Here is a 20,647-nt window from a genome sequence, read left to right as displayed (position 1 = left end):
TTGCTAGGCAGTGGGGAGGCTGGAGAACAGCACTGGTTTGGGAGTCAGTTCTGGATTCAAGTCCTGGTTCTGCAGCTTCCCAGCTGCATGACCTTGTAGGATGCTGCATTCCCCAGAGCCTCGGTTTTACCACCAATAACACATGGGCACATGTGCAGATGAAATGAGATCATCTGTGCCAAAGCTCCTGCATAGAGTGCCTGCCTCGTGGTGTGTGGCCAGTGGACAGTTTGGATTCTGAATCTGAGCAGCGCTAACTCACAGCCAGGGCACCAGCCCTCGTCCCCCTCAGAGTTCCTAGCTATGACTCTCAGGAAGCTGTTTGAGGCCTCAGGACAGCATTTCTGTAGAACAAAGAAGAAATAGCTTTCCAGAGTTCCCTTCGTGGCGCAGTGGTTAACGAATCCGACTAGAAACCATGAGGTTGCGGGTTTGATCCCTGGCCTTGCTCAGTGGGTTAAGGATCCGGCGTTGCCCTGAGCTGTGTTGTAGGTCGCAGACACGGCTCAGATCCCACATTGCTGTGGCTGTGGCGTAGGCTGGCAGCTACAGCTCTGATTAGACCCCCAGCCTGGGAACCTCCATATGCCGCAGGAGTGGCCCTAGGAAAAAGGCAAAAAGACAAAAAAAAAAAAAAAGAAATAGCTTTCCTCCCTCCCTCCTTCCTCCCTCCCTCCCTGCCAGGTGCCTCTCTCTGCATTATTTCTAGTCTTCCTTGATCATCCACTCCTGAGACCACGACTTAGCCCAGACCCTGCTTAGCTCTCACTGGCCTTCTTGCTCTAGCCTCCTAAGTTGTCCCTTTTGTCATCTCTCCAGACAACATCTCCAGGAAAGCATTCCAAAACACAGCTTGAAAATCTCTGGTGGATCTCCATGTCCAACAGAATCAAGCCCAACCCTCTTGGTTTAGCTCTAAGAGGCCCCCTTCCACAGACACTGTCCAGTACAATAGCCGCTGGCCACTAGTCACTGTCGAGCACCTGGAAAGCATCAGATCTGAACTGAGACGGCAGTAATTTAAATGCTCTATTTAGATCCCCCATCAAGCTGTACCCTCCCATTCTGAGTGGCTTCTTTTTATATCACAACCACTCCAGAAGTATACTGCAGGTGCTGAAGCATCCACCTGTCTCTGAAACTCATCAAGTGACTCCTATAGGTCAGTAACTATTTCATTCATATCTAGTTTCCCCCATGATAGAGATCAGTGAAGTCTTCCTATAAAGGGCCAGATAATAAATATTTCAGGCGTTCCCATCTCAGTCGCAACTACTCAATTCTGTAATAGTGTGAAAGCAGCCACTAACCAATAAAACTAGAAATGGTGGATTTCCTCGACCTGACCTCCATCTGACTTTGTTTCCCAGGAGCACTGTCAGAGGAGTCTGGGCCCCAGAGGAATCTCTTCCTTGTCATGTTATGGGCATCAAGGGTTCTAGAGGGCTCTTTCCCCCTAAATTAGCACTGTGGCATTACTTCTTTTTCTTTTGTGGCCTCACCTGCTGCATATGGAAGTTCCCGGGCCAGGGGTCCAATCGGAGCCACATCTGAGTCCTATGCCACAACCATAGCAATGCCCAATCCTTAACCCACTGAGTGAGGCCAGAGATCAAACCTGCATCTTCCCAGACACTATGTGGGGTCTTAACCCACTGAGTCACAATGGGAACTCCTCATTGTGGTATTACTGAATTGGCTCTCGGGAATGTTACCAGGCTCTCGAGCAGAAGCAGTGTCCCACAGCTGAGGGTCACCCAGTCACCAGCAGACAGCCACTCAAGACAGCAGTGGGCATCTGGTTGCTGCTGACAAGGCTGCTGTGTCCTGGGGACCAGTCCTGCTTCCGGGGACATTGGGGGAGGGCTGATGCAGGCAGCCAGCTGTATTCCTCAGATCTCATTACAGTTTGGGCAGCATAAAGGGCCAAAAGTAGACAGCAATTTCTAAAATCCTCATGTCTTCTAACTGGCTGTATCTCACACTGACCAGACTGCAAGTGTCAGCAATGCTGAGACTTTGTCATAAAAAGTCACGAAACCTGCCCCTTTCTCAGTACCACTTTCGCAGAACTGGACAAGCTGTCTTTCCTCCCCCAACTGCCCAGAGGCGCTAATTCTGACTCTCCCTTCCCTTGAGGCTTTGAGCGGCATTCAGAAACCATGTTGAGATGTAGCTAAGAAAATCAGTCCTGGGAAGCTCAGAATGGCATCTGAGACAAGTGGAAGGAGATGGGAACAATTCCAGGAAAGAATGGCTTTTTAATAAATTCTAAACCAATGGATCCTGAGTGACCTTGAATTGTGGTCTGTATTTTGTGGACCCGGGGGCAGTAGAGAGGCCTCAGATAGCATCCCTGCCCTCCAGAAACTGAGCCCCGAGCAGGGAGGAGGAAGAGGAGGGAGAGGATGCTAAGAGGTGCTGACGATGTTCATGAGCAGGTCAGGGCGACCAGCACATGCGGCCTGGAAAGTGCTGTGTTGATTCCAATTCTAGAATCTCTTTACCTGAAGAGCATACGATCTGCCGATGCTGCCAAATAGTATGCTCTTCCGATAAAGCCAAAGAGAGGATGGATGAAGGGGCCCTCTCTCAGAGGCTATGAAGGGTGGAGGACTTATGTACTGCGTTTCCTGGAGTCCAGACAATCCCGTGGGCACAGTTCTCTTATCCCCACTGCGCAGGTGAGGAATCCAAACTCAGAGAGGCAGGGGGACTTGTCTAAAGTCACAGCACGTCAGGGGAGAAGATGGGCTTCAAACCGGGTGGTCTGACTCAGAGTTAAGTATCCCCAGGGTCTATGCTGCCCCCTGGTGGTGGCTCTCCCGGGGCTCTTCCAGAACTCGGTCTGGAAGACCTTAATCTATGGGCTATAAATACTTGTTGGTTGGGAGGAAGGGAAGAGCAAAGGAAAGGGGAGAAAAGGAAAGGAAATAAATACAAGGGAAGGGAAAATGGCCGAGAATCTGGATCTTCAATCCCAACTTTACACGCAAGAAGGTTAGCATACTCCTTTGTCCTGGCTTCCAGTCCTCAAATGCTCCTCCTGTGGCTCAGGACCAGCCCACCCTCATCTAGAGGGGACCTGATGTTGGGAGCTGCGTGCATCTCGGATTAGCCCATATGTAAAAGCAAACATCGGCGTTCCCATCATGGCTCAGTGGTTAACGAATCCAACTAGGAATCATGAGGTTGCAGGTTTGATCCCTGGCCTCGCTCAGTGGGTTAAGGAGCTATGGTATAGGTTGCAGACTCGGCTCAGATCCTGTGTGGCTGTGGCTGTGGCTGTGGCTGGCAGCTACAGCTCCAATTAGACCCCTAGCCTGGGAACCTCCATATGCCCTGGGTGCAGCTCTAGAAAAAGACAAAAAGCAGACATTTAGGGCAGCGTGATTTGCAGCCCAGGGGACATGGGACAGTTTCCTAGACTCTTGAATGTCAAGAAACCCAGAGCCAGTGTCAGTGTATGAATCCAGGAAGGTTCACTGTCTTCCTTCGTTCTCAGGAACCGGCGTGTGCCCCACGCAGGGAAGTGGGGTCCCATTGCTTTTCCTTTAGGATGAGTGGGAAAACATCCTGGGCAAGAGCGAGGAGGAGCTGCCCTAAGGACGGTTTTCTGATTTGGTCCCCTTTCCTTCCTCTATGGTCTTGTTTCCTCCGAGGGGAGCAGCCTGTGTCTCAGCTTCCCATCTCCAGCTGACTTCCTCCCAAGCTCTCCCTTCCCCTTGGACGGCCCATTAAAGGCTGGTCTGAGTGGAGACAGCAAAAGTGAATTGAATGTGGGGCCATTGATTGCACATGCCTCCCTCGGAGTAAATCATAGGGCTGCAAATGCCACCCACCCTCTGCGCAGTCCCAAGCTGTGGCCTTGACTGGAGCTGGGAAGGCTGCCCGCGGGCGTGATGGATGCTGATGAGAGGCCTGGGCGCAGAGATGATGCTGGGCCTGCAGTGCGGGGTGGAGCAGCTGCTGCCTCAGGGGAGGGAGAGCACCCACAGGGAACATGCTGACTTGCAGAAGAGTGGGAGCAGCAGGAGTGGGCCCCACGAGCCCTCACAAGATGGGCTGAGGTCATGGGGAACCAAGATGGGCCTTTCCACCAGGGGTCATGTCCCTCCTTGAGAATAAGGCCCCAAAACGTCACCAGATGCTCCAGGGGAAAGAAAGAATAATGGAAGGGAGGACCCTCTATCTCCAGGGCGGGGGACGAAGCGGGGGCACTGTTTGGTGTGAAGCGCTGCACTGGTTTATGGAACATCAGAGCTGAAAAAGACCCTGAGATTTATCTCATCTGATCCACTTTTCAAAGACAAAGAAACCAGGGCTCGAAAACTTTGAAGGACTTGGTCAAGGTCACAGAGTGAGCTGCACAGTCAGGCTCAGGGGCCCTGCCTGCCTCCCCAGAGCCCTTTTGATATACTTGTTGAGCATTTACTCCTGTGTAATATTGTGTGTGTGTGTGTGTGTGTGTGTGTGTGTGTGTGTCTGGGGGGTGGGGGTGGGGGTGCACAGCCTGAGCTAAGACTCTACGAGAACCAGGCCTTGGCTGTGGTCAATCTTAGTCGATCTCTGCCAGGTTAAAGGAGGAGCAAAAAGAGGTGGGCCAGGAGTCAGGACACTGTTTATCCGCTCTGCCCTGATGCCTGATGAGGAACCTGGGAGCTGATCCTCCTGGCCAAAAAGAAGCAATCTCTTTGTCTCTGGGACAAAGAATCCAGCTTCAGAGTGAACAAGTTCTGCCCTCAGTGAGAGGCAGGAAAATAGATTCAACAACTGAGCAGGTGACAGCCCCTTTCAGGCCGCAGGTGGTCTCTGCTGCCCCTTTCTCTTCTTTGTCTGCGATGCCTCCTTAACCTGCCCACCGCTCAACTGAGAGCATCCTCACCGAGGTCAGCAAGGGCCCCTGAGGACCAGACCCTGGTGGTGGTCCCTGCTTCCCCGTGGCGGTGGACTCTGTCGACTGCTCTGTCCTGGACGCGAAGCACTACGGCCTCCTCACCCAAACCCTCTCCCTGGGTGAACTCATCCATTCCCATGGTCAGTCACCTAGGGGGCTGAGGACCTCTGCTCGGGGCTGAATTGGGTCCACCCAAAATTTATCCTCATCCTCAGAATTGGACTATATTTGAAGATAGGTCCTGTTTGGCATGAACAAGAGGCCTCAGTCAGTCCCTTAACACGGGTCTGGGGGTTGTGGCTGGTTGAGGTAGGTCTGGGGTGGCTCCAAAGAGTTCAGAGTCCAGGATGGCTCCAGGCAGAGTCATGTGGACCAGTCCCATCCTCATGGGCTCCCTGTGTCATTGCCCAGGCAGCTCATTTGCCATTCAGGCTCAGCATTGATACTCGAGGGATGCAGGCTGCATCCACTAGAGCATCTGGGAATCGCTTTCTCAGCTAGAAACTAGGAGTTCTGGGGACAGATTGCCACCAAACACCATGCCTCTGAGTCAAGGGCCTTCTGGATTGAAGTCCTTTGCCTTGAGGTTTAATGCATTAGAAACTCCAATGGTAAGGATTTTAGACCAGAATCTAAATAACCATGTTTTCTATTTACCACTGACTGGGTACCACAGGGGGTATTTTTAATACTGAACTAGGCACCTTATAGGTGTCACCTCATTTAATTCTCAGATTCATTACTTTAAGGTATACATGATTCTCTCTGTTTTTAGATGAGGGAACTGAGGCTCAGCAAGTTTAAATAACTGACTCAAGGTCACAGCTTGGAAGTGGTACTGCCAGCATTCAAGGCCAGGTCAATTTGATCCCCAACCCCACCAAAACCATATGGGCCAGTAGCGCTCACACCACTGTCAACTCCTTCTGTGCAGAGGGCCTTGTCCCATTGAATGGTGAGGGTACAATGCAAGAACTTGAATGCCATGGAATTGTAACCATAGATTTGAGTCCTACAGCTTAGAATTCCCATGAATAGATGCATGCCTGCCGGGCATTTCATTTCAGGCCTATTGCATGCTACCCATTCATCCATCCATCCAGTCATCCATCTCATCCATCCATCCATCACTATCCATCTAGTCATCCATCCATCTGTCTATTGTCAATCATCCATCCATTTATCCACTCAGTCATCCATCCCTCCATCCATCTGGTCATCCAACCATTTGTTTGTCCATCTATTACCCATCCACTCATTCACTCAGTCATCCATCCATCCATCTCATCCATCCATTCATCTACTCACCCATCCATCCATCTGTCTGTTGTCTAACATCCATCCATTTATTCACTCATCCATCCATCCATCCAGCTACAACTAATCCACATAGGTTCTCATTCATTTAAAAACCACTACTGTCCATCAAAAACCATCCTTTCTTCCCTGCATCATCTTAGTTCCTCTGAGCTTCCGTGACCTGCTCACAAAGGGATACTGCCAATCTCATAGGGCCAAGGCAAGGCTGAGGAGGCTAGCCCACTCCCCCATTCACGGCGCCTGCAGAGCTCCAGGGTGCTCTCGGGGGAGCAAGACACTTGTTATATGTCCTCCACTTATTTTCCGAGGCGGAGGGTGGCACACCAAAGACAGTACCTCTTTCAAGGTTGAGGGGAAGGTCGTCTCCTGCAAGTGGAACTGGGGCACACACTGCAGGGTTACAGTGAGGATGACCCCCAGGCAGCCCAGGTGTACCCGTGCCGCCTGGAACACCTCTGCGTTGCTGGACTCAGAGCACACAAGCACAGTCCCATCGGGCGTCAGCAGGGTCAGCTCCACCACCTGGCAGCGGGAGAAGAGCCACACTTCAGAACCCCAGCTGGCACTTCCCATAGCCTTTGGGTGAGGCCCTCACCTCCCTGTTTGTCCTTGGAGGTAAGGCCAGCTATCACTTGTTTCAGGAAGCCCACCATCATCTGGCCGAAGGGGACCTTCCCAGCTGGATCTCCAGGCGCAGCCTGAGGGACCCTCAGTCTTGGGGGAGGGAGAAAGGGGAAATGGGGAAGGGAAGACTGTGTCCTGTGGCATCAGCCATCAGCAAGGAGGGGCCCCTCCGTCACATGCGGTTCCAGGGGACCCCAGGGGCTGGTCCTCTCGCCACTGCCTTGCTCATTCTGCGGCTTTCAGCGTCAAGGGGCAGTGAACTTATCCTCTGCCTGGAAGAAGTCTAAGATGAGACAGGCTGCGCAAAGAGCCATGAGGCCCTGGGTGGGGGGGCCTTGTGAAGGCAAAGAGAGGATGCCTGTGCATCTGGGGGAGAGCCAGCCCTGCTGTCTCAACATGCAGCCCAGAGACCAGGGTCCCCTGTGGGCTCTCTGCCTGCTGCCCTGCTGGGCACCATCTCAGCCAAGCTGAGTCCATCTTCTCGTTCGGGGACCCACCCTTCTACTTGGCCACACCCACCCAGAAACCTCTGGTCTCTGCAAGGAGCAGGGTGCCCAGGTAGAGACAGGTCAGGATCTTCAGTATCTTTGCGTTTTGCCCCCATTTCCAGAGGAATCCTTTCACCACCGCTTTCTGTACTTCTCCACCCTCTCCTACCTGCTAATTTGGATGGAAATTGCTTTTGACAGGTGCCACTGGCGCTAGGGGCTCAGGGTGAGAGAACAGAGAAAGCTGAACTAATTCTGATTAACTGGGACCAAGACCAGAGAGGAGGAACTGGCAGAAATGGGGCACGGTGGCCCTCTGTGGGAGTGAGGGCATCAGAATGATTTCTATAAAAACCAGACTTCATCTGAGATCCAGGGCCGAGCATGATTGCGGGCAGTGAAACGCTCCAGCAGGGTCCGGCAACAATAAAGGTGGGCAATGATTCACCAGCTGTGTGACCTGGGGCGTGTTATCCACCCTCTCTGTTTCCTCATCTATGAAAAGAGGATCATAACGATCTCGGAGAGAGTGTGTTGAGCACCCAGCTAAGTGCCTGGCTACATGGACACTGAAGACGCCTGTCCCCTCATCTTGGTCCCTGCCACCATTAGAAGGGGCAGAATTCAAGGGAGGAGCAAGCCCTCTCACTTCTATGGGGGCCAGTCCTATTCAGCTGGGCTTCCTAAGCCAAGTGGCCAGTAAGTCTCATGTGCATTTTGTTTTTGTTTTTTTGTATTTTTAGGGCCACACCCACAGCATATGGAGGTTCCCAGGCTAGGGGTTGAATTGGAACTGCAACTTCTGGCCTACACCACAGCCACAGCAATGTGGGATCCGAGCCACGTCTGCGACCTACGCCACAGCCCACAGCAATGCTGGATCCTTAACCCACTGAGTGAGGGCAGGGATTGAACCTGAATCCTCATGGATACTAGTCGGGTTTATTACCTCTGAGCCACAATGGGAACTACCCCCACTCCCCTTCCCCCATCCCTAGCATTTAACAGCTGAGGTCATGTTGACCCCTTCTGGGTCAAGGAGTATTCTCCCAGGGCACAGCTAAAAATAGGGGTGTCCGAATTAAATAACTTGCCCATGTGCACATACCCAGTGCATGCTGGAGCCAGGTTTGGGGCCTAGGTCTGAGTCCTAACCCTGCACCCCCAAACTGGGGTCCTGAGAAGTTTAAGATATGCTTTTTGGTTTTTTTGGTTTTCTTTTTTTTTTTTTTGTCTTTTTAGGGCCACGCCCACTGCATATGGAGGTTCCCAGGCTAGGGGTTGAGTTGGAGCTGCAACTTCTGGCCTACACCACAGCCACAGCAACACCAGATCCTTAACCCAATGATTGAGACCAGGGATTGAACCCACATCCTCATGGATGCTAGTTGGGTTCGTTAACAGCTGAGCCACAATGGGAACTCCAAGAAATGCTTTTTGATGAAGGTCTGGTGTGGATCCCAGGCCCGCAGGTGCTGGGCTCCTTTCTGGCTCCCCTCCACTTGCTAACCTGGAAAGGCCCATTGCCATGCCTGGCTCCTGGCTCAGAACTTTCAGTGGGGCTGCTCTGCTTGCCCTTTTCCACAGGGTGGCCAGGAGGCTCCTGAGAGGCAAGGGTGCCTTAACGTGCACAAGGGCAACTTTGTCACCTGTGTCTGTGGGGGAAGATGAGTTTTAAGGTGAGACTGTGTTCTGAGTCTCTGGCGGAGGGAGACCTGGATGCGTTGCGTTTGAAGGTTCCGCAGAACTGTGCAGACACAGTCAATGGAGCAGCTGCTTGTCCAGGAGCCATGGTGAGGAGGGCCGAAGCAGGTGGACTCACCTGCGTGGCCAGGATGCCGTGCTTGATCCCTGTGTTGTGCGTCCCGGACCCGATGACGCCACCTGCAGTCACATCAGACACAGCTCCCAGGCTGGGCGTGGGGAGGGGGAGGGACAGGGGACACGTTAGGCTTTTGGGGACAATGCCCAGCCTCGGTTGTAGTGTGACACCCCTCAGAACAGAGTAGTTGATTTATCTCCTGCCTGGGACTCTCACCCCTGATTGACAGTGACTGTCTGATTGGCCAGCCCCAGTCCCTGAGCCAGTTTCCTCATCTGGGGGGCCTGTCAGCGGGGCTGGTGGGAGCGGCTCCGCCTTGAGGGGAGGCCCTCCTGCTTGTTGGCTTTCTGCAGCCTACAATATCCCTCCGCCGCCCTCCATCCGCCAACAATATCTTCTCCAATAACCAGAGGTCAAAATGCCCCCCGCTAAGACTTCCCCAGACTCAGCCTATCTAAGCCTGCAGAGCTCCCCCCGCCCCGCCCCCGCAAGACCGTGTCAGAATCCCACCCACACGGTCCCAGGGGCATCCAGAACAGGAGACTGTGTCACCCTCAGGGAAAACTACTTCGGAGTTCCCAGGGGCTCCGGGATAAAGCCTGCATCCCTCAGCCCAGCATCCCAGGGCCCGGGGAAGAAGAAGAAGAAGATTCTGTGCGCACAAGGGGCCAGATTCTGAAAGGGGAGTAGGACCCCTCCACTGGTGTGGGCTCTGAGGGCAGGAATTAGAAAGATGTGCCCAGATCTCAAGGTGCAGGAAAATGAATGCGTCAGGAGTTTAAAAAAGTCTTACTTCTCCAGACCTTTCAGCCCCCACTTTTTTCATCTGTAAATGGGGGTTTCACTTCTTGCTGAGAGAGGGCAGTCAAGCCCTCAGCAGGGCAGCCTGCCACAGCTCTGTGCACCACCCCGGCCGCCCAGCCCCCAGCCCCCAGCTACAGGCATTCCCAAGGTCCCCGCAGCATCCTTGGAGCTGGGGAGCCAGGTGGCCCCAGGATACATAGGGCGGGACAGCCAAACGTTTTGAGTGGCAGCTGAGCCCTGTGCCGGCAGCTCCTTGAGGAGGACTGGGTCCCCAGGGATGTCAGAGAGGCATCAGGAACAGGGCACAGAGATGCTGCAGGGCCCAGTAGCAAGCCTGTGATGAACAGACAGGGCTGTAGTCATGGGTCACAGACTGCGTCCTGCTATCTGCATGTGGCCCTGCATGTCCCACACGCTTTCTCTCCCTGGGGCTTTTGCTCATGCTGCTCCCTCTGTCTGAATCCCTCTCCTCCTCTCTTTTTTTCTGGTCCACACCTAGGCCTCTTTGGGGGTTTAACCCAGAGGCCCCTCCTGCAGGGAGCCTTCCCTAATTCCCATCACACATTCTCTCCTGCCAAAACTGAATCTGAGCCCCACAAGCCCCCACCCCCACCCTGAACACTTCTCTGACATTGAGCCTCTAGCTCTGCGTCACGCCTGTCACTTTGTAGGGTCATCTGCCCCCTTGCTGGGAGCTCCTTGTGGGTCTGGGTTTTATTCATCCTGGCTTCTTCTGGGCCTGAACAAAGCATGCATATGATAGACACTCCATAAATGTCTGAGTTGCCAAGACCCTTGGAGAGGCAGAAACAGAATGGTTTTCAGAGTGAAAAGGTATGCGTGATATCTCGGGGCCTGCAATAAGAAACCTGTGCAAATGGATCACCCACACTCAAAGACAAGCCACTGGCTTCTATTGTGGCAATATTCCACCATGAAGAGATTGCTACCTCCATAGCCAAAATACTTCTGCCACTTGTTTCTAATGGTTGAAATTCCACCATTAGTCATTCACTCCTTTGGTTATATTTGACTCCTATTTCAATGGAAACCCCCTGATATTAAGCTTGAGCACTCACTGATACCATGTTTGGATGGAGAAACAAGTGCAGCCACACATAGGTATATCAGGAAGCGCTGGGTCTCAACCAGCATGCTCCTCTGTTCCTCTGAGTGCTTATTTTGCATATCCCTTTATTAGGGTCCATATCATCTTGTTCTAAGTGTTAGCCAAGGCCAGGGAGGGAGTGGTCCATCCAGGGAAGGGGGAGAGGGAGTGGCTCTTACTTGGACAAGGCCAGGCCGTGTTTGTCCAGCTGTGGGTGCAGGTCAGCCAGGAGGATGCCGGCCTCCACCGTCACCTGCTTCTTCTCCATGTCCACCTGCAAGAGACCAGCACGGGCTGGGATGAGCTAGGCGGTCATGCAGCCTTCACCCCACAGCCATGCTTCATGTGAATGTGAGCAAGTCTGGCCCAGCCTGCAGTCAGCCCAAGCCCCCTCCCACTGCAGGCAGCCAAGGGGGGTGTGGGCAGGACCCTAGAGTGCCAGGGCTTTGGGAATCTGTGCAACCCTTCTTTTCCAGGGGGAGGAAATAAGGAGCAGGGAAGAGAGGATTTGCCCAAATTCACGGCAGGGCTGGAACTAGCGCTCAAGTCTCCTAAGCCACGTGGGAAAATGGTGTCCTGGGCTTCCCACAGCCCCACTGGGAGGGAGGGGCAGTCTCTCTCCTTTTCACAGGGAGGAAACTGAATTTCAGGGACTTCAAGTCACTTGCTCAAGGTCACACAGATATCGGCAGCAGAACAGAGATGAGAATCCAAAGCACGCACTCGTTGTCCTGACCCTGAGCCCAGAGCCCAGCAAAGTCAATTGCTGGAGCCCAGTCCTCAGTAATTAGCGATCAGAGTTAATTACTGCCGTGATTGATGTCTCGACCGGAACATTGTCTACGGGGTGGAGACTCAACCTGAGCAAATTAGGAAATAAACAGTGGAAAGAAACCCAAGACTTCTGCTAGCAGGGCTGGGTGGAGGAGAGGGTACTTGGCAAAAATAATAGCTCAGGGAAGCTGGTCCTGTCAGGTGAGGACAGGTGCTCTCCTAACACATGGCACACCTGTCTGGCCCTCATTTCCTGGGGCCCTCACTGGATGCTGGTTGAATTCCACTGACAGACCCCAGCACAGAGTTCCTGTCAGATTCCTGAGCTGTGATAAGCTGTGTGACCTTAAGCAAGTCACTCCCCCTCTCTGATCTTGTTGCCTCATTTGTAAAACACGTTAAGTGCTAATCCTTCTGGATGTGTCATTGTGAATCCACCTTTGGGGGCGCCCAACTGCCCTTGTTCTAAAGAAATGGAGAGGGGAAGGCGAACATCCTCTCTGTGGCCACAAGGGGGCGCACAGGCCAGACAAGCGGCCCGAGCAAGCCTAGCGAGGGCCGCCCTGGAGGGGGATCATGGGCCAACCAGGAGTTGGGGTGTCACCTGAGGACTCAGGGGCGAGGAGGGGATCAGGCCTGAGGAAAAAGACTAAGGAGTTCTCTCCCAGAGTCTGGGATGGAGGGGGCGGCTGTGGGGCTTGGGGCCAACAGAGGTGGGGAGACGAGGGCTCCGGGTACCTTGAGGACGCGGTTCATCTTGCCCATGTGGATCATGAAGCCGTCGGTGCAGGCGATGTCCGAGGGCGAGTGGCCACCGCCCACCACCTTCACCCGCTTGTTCTGCTGCCTGGCCAGCGCCAGCACCTGCCGAGGCAACACCTGCGTCAGCCCTGGCCCGGGCGTCTCTGTGTGGGGCAGCCCGGCCTCCCGGCTCTGCCCTCCCCGGCCTCTGAGGCTCTGCCTGCCTGGGAGCCGAAGCGCAGGCCACCCCAGGAAGGAGCCAGAGAGAAAGGCCAGGAAGCATGGGTGGGGGGTGGGGGTGGGGAAGCAAGGAAACAACGTAAAGTGGGGCTCCCCAATGCTCCCCAGAGCAGCCACCACACCTGATCACATTCCTCTCCAGGGCAGGACTTTTTCCAGGGCACCCGCCACCTTAAGAAGAAGGCCCTGGCTCCTCATGCTGCCCCACGGGGGCCTCTGCTGGCTCCCGGGCTGGAATGAAGGGTGGGGTTGGGGGACCAGAGAAGGAAGGAACCCTGGCTTGATTGGACTCTGTAACCCTGTGTCCACCCCAGACCTGGCGGGGGTGGTCTTGAATGAAAAAGGAAATGAATGCAGGGTGTCACTTAAGTGAACCCCCTCTCTCTCTGTCTCTCTCATGTCTCTGCCCAAACACCCTCCCTCGTGGAGGGGACGACCCGTCACATGATTTAGACCTCCAGGGGTTCCATGGTCAAGGAAGACTGAGAAATACTCCACAGCACTTGTCTCCCCCACCTGCAACCCATGTGTGAGGCATGTTTAAGGCTACAGGGTCTACAATGAAGACGTCTGTTTAGCACCACCTTCCTCAGGCCACTTGACCACACAGCCGTTTTGGGTTTTTTTGGGGTTTTTTTTGTCTTTTTGCTGTTTCTTGGGCCGCTCCCGCGGCATATGGAGGTCCTCAGGCTAGGGGTCCAATCGGAGCTGTAGCCACCGGCCTACGCCAGAGCCACAGCAACTCGGGATCTGAGCCATGTCTGCGACCCACACCACAGCTCACGGCAATGCCAGATCCTTAACCCACTGAGTGAGGCCAGGGATCGAACCCACAACCTCATGGTTCCTAGTCGGATTCGTTAACCACAGAGCCACAATGGGAACTCCCCACACAGCTATTTTTATTTTCCTCCAGCCCTACCAGCCCTCTGGGGAAAGATGGGCCTGCACCTGCCCCCAGTGTTTGTCATTCATGGTCCTGCAGGCCTGCACATCAACAGCAGCCACCTCTGCTCTCAGCTCAGAATGGAGCCTGTCGCCTTGGCACTCAAGGCTCTCAGATCCATTCAAAGCCATTCTGCCTCCCGCCTTCCTCCCCTACCCAAGCATCCTCAGCAGCCAGGACTCTCCAGGCATCCCCTGCATTTCCCCTCGCTCACACCGCCCTTCCCCAGCTCCCTGGTGAGTTCCTGTTCATCCTCCAGTGCACAGCTCAGTGACCAATTTCCTGAAGGAGAGGTTGGTGGCTTTGAATCCTGGTTTGAATCCCAGATCTGACCCTTACTCATATGGGAAAACTACAAAGTCTCTCTGAGCCTCAATTTGCCCATCTGTAAAATGGGGCTGATAATCACCACCTCATATGTATAGGTATGCATGGGGATGGTGGGAACATGACCATGAAGCAGGTGGTGCTGATCACTTAGTTGTGACCATGTCTTTCCCACTGCTCTCCTCCGAGTACTGCCTCCCATCATGTGCGCAGACTTAAGCCATGCGCATACAGGCAGAGGGGTTGTTTCTGTTCTCTGTGCTCTGGGGTTAGCTGTGTGCAGCCTGTCTTAGGGGAAGCCTTTTAAAGGCAGAGGTTGGGGAGTTCCCATCGTGGCGCATTGGTTAATGAATCCAACTAGGAACCATGAGGTTTTGGGTTTGATCCCTGGCCTTGCTCAGCGGGTTAAGGATCAGGTGTTGCCATGAGCTGTGGTGTAGGTGGCAGATGCGGCTCGGATCCCACGTTGCTGTGGCTCTGGCATAGGCCAGTGGCTACAGCTCTGATTTGACCCCTAGCCTGGGAACTTCCATATGCCACGGGAGTGGCCCTAGAAAGGCAAAAAGACCAAAAAATAAATAAATAAAAAATAAATAAAGGCAGAGGTTGGGGCTAATGTATTCATTCATTCTTTCACTCACTCATTCATTCAACAAATATTCCTTAAGTGCTTGCTTCCCATGTGCCAGGCAGAGGGCTGGATGCTGAGGATAAAATGGAAAATGGGACAAATATGGTCTATGTCCTTATGAAGAAGAGGGATAAAAGTGTGAAAATGCTCATGCCAACAAAAGAACTGCAGGTATTGGATATGCAATGAAAGAAAGAAAGAAGCGGAGTTCCCTGGTGGTTCAGGGGGTTAAGGATCTGGTGGGTTGTCCCTGCTGGGGCTTATTTTGCCTGGCCTGGGAAACTTCAGCATGCCTCAGGTGCAACCAAAAGAAGAAGAAAAAGAAATAACGAGGACCCCAATCAGAGAAGACGGGGACATACTCAGATGAGGTGGTCTGGGAAGCCTCTGAGGAGATTTACCACGAGACCTAAAGAATGAAAAGGAGTTGGTCCTGTGAAAAATGCAGGGACAGGCATCTCAGGCAGGGGGAACAGCAAGTGCTAAGGCACAGAGGTAGGATAAACTTGGTTTGTCCTGGAAGAACCACATGTCTGGGAGGTAGTGAGCCAGGGGCAAAGGGACCTTAGGGAGGCCAGAGAGACACCCAGAGGATGCCCAGCCTTGGAGTCGGGAGTTGGGGTTTTGTTCCACAGACAATGAAAGCCTCTGAAGGGCAAGGAAGTAACCCAATTCACCTTACATTTTAAGAAAAGTACTTTTACTGACTGTGGAAGACTATTCGAGGGAGGAAGGAATTGAAGCCCGGATATCAGGGGTGAGGTCGCCACAGGCCAGGAAAGGTGAGGAAGAGATGGTGGCCTGGGCTCAGAGAGTGATGATGGTGCAGGAGAGAAGGACGTGGGCTCTAGAAACTTCCGAGACAGGACTTGAATTCAGATAGGGGCTGTGAGCTTAAGTTTGGCACTTGCCATCAGCCTCTACATGGAGTAAAACACGAGCCGCGGCAGCTGCTGACCCACAGCGCCCCCTGAGCAGAGCTCAGCGTGGAGACCAGGAGTGAGACACTCCGTGCTCTGGGGAAACTGGAAGAACAGGTCTTCAGATAGATGTTTTAGGAGACTATTTTATGAGCCCAAATCTTGCATCGCCTCGTATCTAGAAAAACACGAAAGCCCACCAACGATGACAAATGTCTGCGACTGTCAGGAACCTTTGCCAGACCAGCAGCAAACCTCTGTAAGAGGTGGGCCTGGCTGCGGGCGCCTCCCCCTTTGCCTTTAGGACGTAATCCTGACACTGCCTCTTTCTTCTTTGGGACAGTAGTTCAGAGATAGCTCTGAAACACTGCCTCCTGGGCTGTCTTTAGTGGGCGAAACAAAAGAGGTCCTGGTCAACTGGGGAGAATGGCCACTCCCAAGGGTGGGCGCATGAGCCCTGAGGGAACTCGGGAAACGCACAGCAAAGGAGTGATTCCTCTAAGCCCAGGCCTTCACCTCTTCCCAAAGAAACGGGTTTTCTGTAAATCTTTTGTTTTCCTACTAGCTTCCCCTTTGTTGCAAAAACTCATATATCCCAGCTTCCCCCCTCGCCTCCTTGGAGCAGTTTTGCGGGGCTACCTGAGGTGCTGTCTCCCGGGCTTAAGTCCTAATTTCACCCCAAATAAAACTGAACTCTCAACTTTCAGGTTATACTTTTTTTTTTAGTTGACAAGGCAAATAAAGAAGGGACACTGGGGAGTTCCTGTTGTGGCTCAGCAGGTTAAGAACTTGACATAGTGTCCATGAGGATTTGAGTTCGATCCCTGGCTGTGGTGTAGGCTAGCAGCTGCAGATCCAATTCGACCCCTAGCCTGGGAACTTCCATATGCCACAGGTGCAGCTGTAAAAATAAAAATAAATTTTTAAAAAGAAGGGACACTGACCTGCTTCTGGGCTTCTAGTTTGAGTAACCAAGTGTTTGGTACAAAGACAGGGAAGACTACGATAGAACAGTCTGGAGACAAACAAACATTGAAAACATTTTGAGCACATAGGGAGTTCCTGTCATGGCGCAGCAGAAACGAATCCGACTAGGAACCATCAGGTTGTGGGTTCAATCCGTGGCCTCGCTCAGTGGGTTAAAGATCTGGCGTTGCCGTAAGCTGTGGTATAGGTTGCAGCTGCAGCTCGGATCCTGCATTGCTGTGACTCTGGTGTAGGCCGACAGCAGCAGCTCCGATTGGACCCAAAGCCTGGGAACCTCCATATGCCAATGGTGTGGCCCTAAAAAGACAAAAGACAAAAAGAAAAAAAAGAAAAAAAGAAAAAGAAAAAAAAAAGAAAGCATTTTCAGCATATAAATTTGTGGGGTTTTTTTTTTTTTTTTTGTCTTTTTAGGGCTGCATCTGTGGCATATGGAAGTCCCCAGGCTAGGGGTCGAATCAGAGCCGCAGCTGCCAGCCTATACCACAGCCACAGCAATGCGGGATCGGAGCCACATCTGTGATCTATACCACAGCTCACGGTAACACCAGATCTTCAACCCACTGAACGAAGCCAGGGATCAAACCTGCATCCTCATGGATACTAGTCGGGTTCTAAACCTCCTGAACCACAACAGGAACTCCTGTGATGTCTTTGAAAGAAGCCGCATGTGAATCTGCTGCTCACAGAAGAGACCTCCAGCTGGAGGCAACCTCACGGAGCTATCGCCTGGCCAGCAGTTCTGGGTCTTAGCCAGGAAATCCACCTTCCTCGTCTCTGAGGCAGCCTGGTCCACAGGGACAGGATGGAGCCAGCGGTCCAGCGGCCGGGCTCTGAGCCCGAGCTGGGATGCACACTCACCTCTCTGATCTCCTCCACAGATGTGGGCTGATAGTACATCTCAGGGCAGCAGCCATAGGTCTTTGCCCAGTTTTGGAACTTGACCCCTTTGTGCCCGTGGACCTGGAATAGGACAAAATCCAGATCACTGCCCACATGTGGCCCTGGGCTGCCCTGACCCCCACCCACTGTCCCTCCATTCTAGAGACGGGAAGCTGGGGCTGTGGCACTGAGCCAGGCTTCCGCTCTGCTCTCCTCGCCCCTCAGGGTCACTGGGAAGGTTAAACACGCACTGGAAGCTCTAAGGCCAGGCATCCATGCCTGGAAGACTTCCCGCTACCCTCCCTCTGGGTCCCCCAGTGAGGGGCACAGATTACGCAGAAAACCCCACCACTCTTAGGAGAAGGGGGCTAGGAAAGATGAGGGGTGCAGCCCAAGAAAGCAGGACTGGGGGTCCTGCCCCTTCTCCGAGGGCCCTGGTAGAAGGTGCACTGGGCCCAGAAGGCTGACTGGGGAAGGGGCTGCATGAGTGGGGCTGGTGGCCTGAGAAGGAACGGAACTCCAACCTTCTCTGCCAGCCTTCTCCCCCAGGAAAGAGCATGTCTGGGAGACTCCATGGCAGCCTTTCCTGACCTCGAGGCCACCCCAAGTGGCCTTGGGGAAAAGACTCCCATTTGTGAGGTCCATATTGTATGCTGGGCACTGTTCTGGGATCCTCCATATGTCATATCTTATTTAGGCCTCACGATAAACACGATGAAATGGGTAATATTCCTCTCATTTTCAGGAACAGAAACCAAGGCCCAGAGAGGTGGAATAACTTCCCCAAACTCACACAGCAACCAAGTAAAGACACTGGAGTCCAACTCAGGCTTTCCTCTCCACCCCTTCCCCATACCCCAGTGCCTCCCTAGAGCCTTGACTGCAATTCAGGAGCTTCCCCTAGCCTCCCCTTGGCCCCACATCTGCCCTGATTTTGCCCTCCTAGGCCAGGTTCATGGGCGCAGCCTGGACGCAGACCAGCTGGGCTGACCGGCCATGCCATGTGGTCCTACCATGGCTCCAGCGGTGGGTCAGTGGCCTTGGCTGACTGGCTTCCTCCAGGAACAGAGCACTGGGCAGCAGGGCACAGAGGGGCTGGGACCAGCAGCACGGTGACAGAGACTGCAGAAACTCAGGCCTGGCTCCGCCGCTGCTGCACACAGAGGGGCTTGGAGCCCCAGCCAAGGTGGATAAACAGTGTGACCACAGGCTCCACCCAGACAAACAGCGGCTCAGGCCTGCCCCCTGCCCCGGGGCCCCTCAGGCAGCAAGGTGGAAAGGCAGAGTTTCCAGGGCATCTGCCTTCTTCTTGCAAGCTGTTTACCTCTGATCCCAAGTCTGGGCATTCTAGAGCTGAAAGACTCCCCCCACCCCACCATCCACCCCCCTCACCCCCGGCCTGGAAACTGGATCCTTAATACCACGGGTTGGGGAGGCGGTTTATTTGTTCATTTGTCACTTCATTTGTCAGAGCTGGGGATGAATAGACCAGACCACCCACCACTACAGGGAGACAGAATGGGATGCTGGTGTCTGTAGCAGTAAGGGGGACAGGTGACACTCAGCCCAGGCAGACGTCTAGCTGAGGTCTTCCCTTCCTCGGGCTTTGGGGAAGGCAGACCAGGGTTCCTCTTCCATGCTTTGCTGGTTAACCTCTGTGAACCTGTCTTCTCTTCAGTAAAGTGGGGGCCTTTTTGCCTAATACGCTGAGTGGATACAAAGGTTAGCGCAGAGGTCTGGGAAGCACTAGGATGCGATCAGAGCTTGAAATGGTATCCGGCTCTTGCACCAGCCCCCAGCTTCAGGCTTGTGGAAACAGGTTGCTCGGGATGTTCCTGTCCACATCGCCGCCCCTTGGCTCCGTGCCTGGCCCGGCTCCAGCCTCCAAGGCACGTTTGTGCAACAAACAGTTTAATGAATCACGGAGTGTCTTGGCTTATCAGATCTCTCCCAGCCAAGAGCTGGGCTCTAGTGGAAAGCATGGGGTTTTGGAGGCAAGGCCGGATTGGAGCAGCCAAGCTTGGAGTCAGATACACACAGGAGTCCTGGAAACAGGGGGTAGGTATCAGAGTCACAACTGTGTCCCCCAGACCAAGATTTCCACCAGCGGCTGGGGAAGTGGAGCTGAGGTGGGTGTGGCAGCCACGTGCTTCCCACAGGGAAATCCCAGCTAGTAGAGATGCTGTTGTTTATAATCACTGAGATCAGTTCGATAGCAGAAAGACAAGTCCCAGGGGCCAAGGACAAGTGAGGAATCTGCAGAGCTCAGGGCCACAGAGAAGTGCTGGAAGCAGTGTTATGGGCTGAGTTTTGCCTGTGCCCCTCCCCCACCCCCACGTTTCTAGGTTGAAGCCTTAACCCCCAGGACCTGGGAATGTGACTACATTTGGAGATAGGGTGTTTAGAAGTCATGGAGTTAACATGAGGTCATTAGGATGGGTCCTGATCCAATGTCACGGCGTCGAGATAAGCGATTAGGGCACAGACACTAGAGGCCAGGCCATGTGAGGACAGAAGAAGACGACTGACTACAAGCCCAGGAGAGACGCCCCAGGGAAAACCAACCCCGCCCAGAGCTTGGTCTTGGACTTCCAGCCTCTGGAGCTATGAGACAATAAATGCCTATGTTGGACCCACTTGGTCTGTGGTTCCTTGCTGTGGCCACCTAAGCATGTTGCCTGCAAGCCCCCGTGCTGGGGTCTCCACCGAGGCCTTTGTGAGGGACAAGAGCCAGGCCTCTAGCCCCTGTGCTGTTTCCCTTGGGTGGTCCTTGATGGAAGTCAGGGCTGATATGCTCTAGGCTGCCAGCTCCATCACTGGAGGGAGGAGAGCTAGGGGCCCCTCTCCCCAGACCCCCACCTGAGAGGGAGGGCTTGGTCTCAGTGAGGAGGCCTAGGGGAGAAAGCACCTGTCAGCTGGGTTACTGTCCTTTTCCAGGGGGTCCTGGAAGGGGATCCAGGTGCTGGGGTCACCAGGCAGGGTGTGCTGAGCATCAAGCCAGGAGGGCAAAGAAGCCCACGGCAAGGAGGGGAGGGGACAGCCTGATGGCACCCCAAATAAACATTCCCACTCGCCCTCAAGCCCTGTCTCCACAACTTCTGGCAAAGTGTGTTCTGCGCCCCCTCACAAAATGCCACTT

At 53.7% G+C, this 20,647-nt stretch overlaps 1 protein-coding gene across 2 annotated transcripts in view; it reads right to left on the bottom strand.

Annotated features, from left to right (window-relative positions):
• LOC125116585 (L-gulonolactone oxidase) overlaps positions 1–18,844 on the bottom strand; it is a 32,759-nt gene extending 13,915 nt beyond the window's left edge. For both annotated transcript variants that reach the window (XM_047761945.1, XM_047761946.1), the window contains exons 1-6: positions 18,522–18,844; positions 17,488–17,589; positions 12,576–12,701; positions 11,243–11,337; positions 9,152–9,242; positions 6,554–6,739 (exon numbers count right to left, since the gene is read on the bottom strand). In XM_047761945.1, the coding sequence (XP_047617901.1) occupies positions 6,554–6,739; positions 9,152–9,242; positions 11,243–11,337; positions 12,576–12,701; positions 17,488–17,589; positions 18,522–18,524 (603 nt within the window). In that variant the 5' untranslated portion in view covers positions 18,525–18,844. The remainder of the gene's footprint in view (positions 1–6,553; positions 6,740–9,151; positions 9,243–11,242; positions 11,338–12,575; positions 12,702–17,487; positions 17,590–18,521) is intronic.
• Between the last annotated feature and the right edge of the window lie 1,803 nt (positions 18,845–20,647).

The sequence above is a fragment of the Phacochoerus africanus genome, chromosome 15 (assembly GCF_016906955.1).
Source record: "Phacochoerus africanus isolate WHEZ1 chromosome 15, ROS_Pafr_v1, whole genome shotgun sequence".
Classification (NCBI taxonomy): domain Eukaryota; kingdom Metazoa; phylum Chordata; class Mammalia; order Artiodactyla; family Suidae; genus Phacochoerus; species Phacochoerus africanus.
This window is presented reverse-complemented; position numbering and strand designations above follow the sequence as displayed.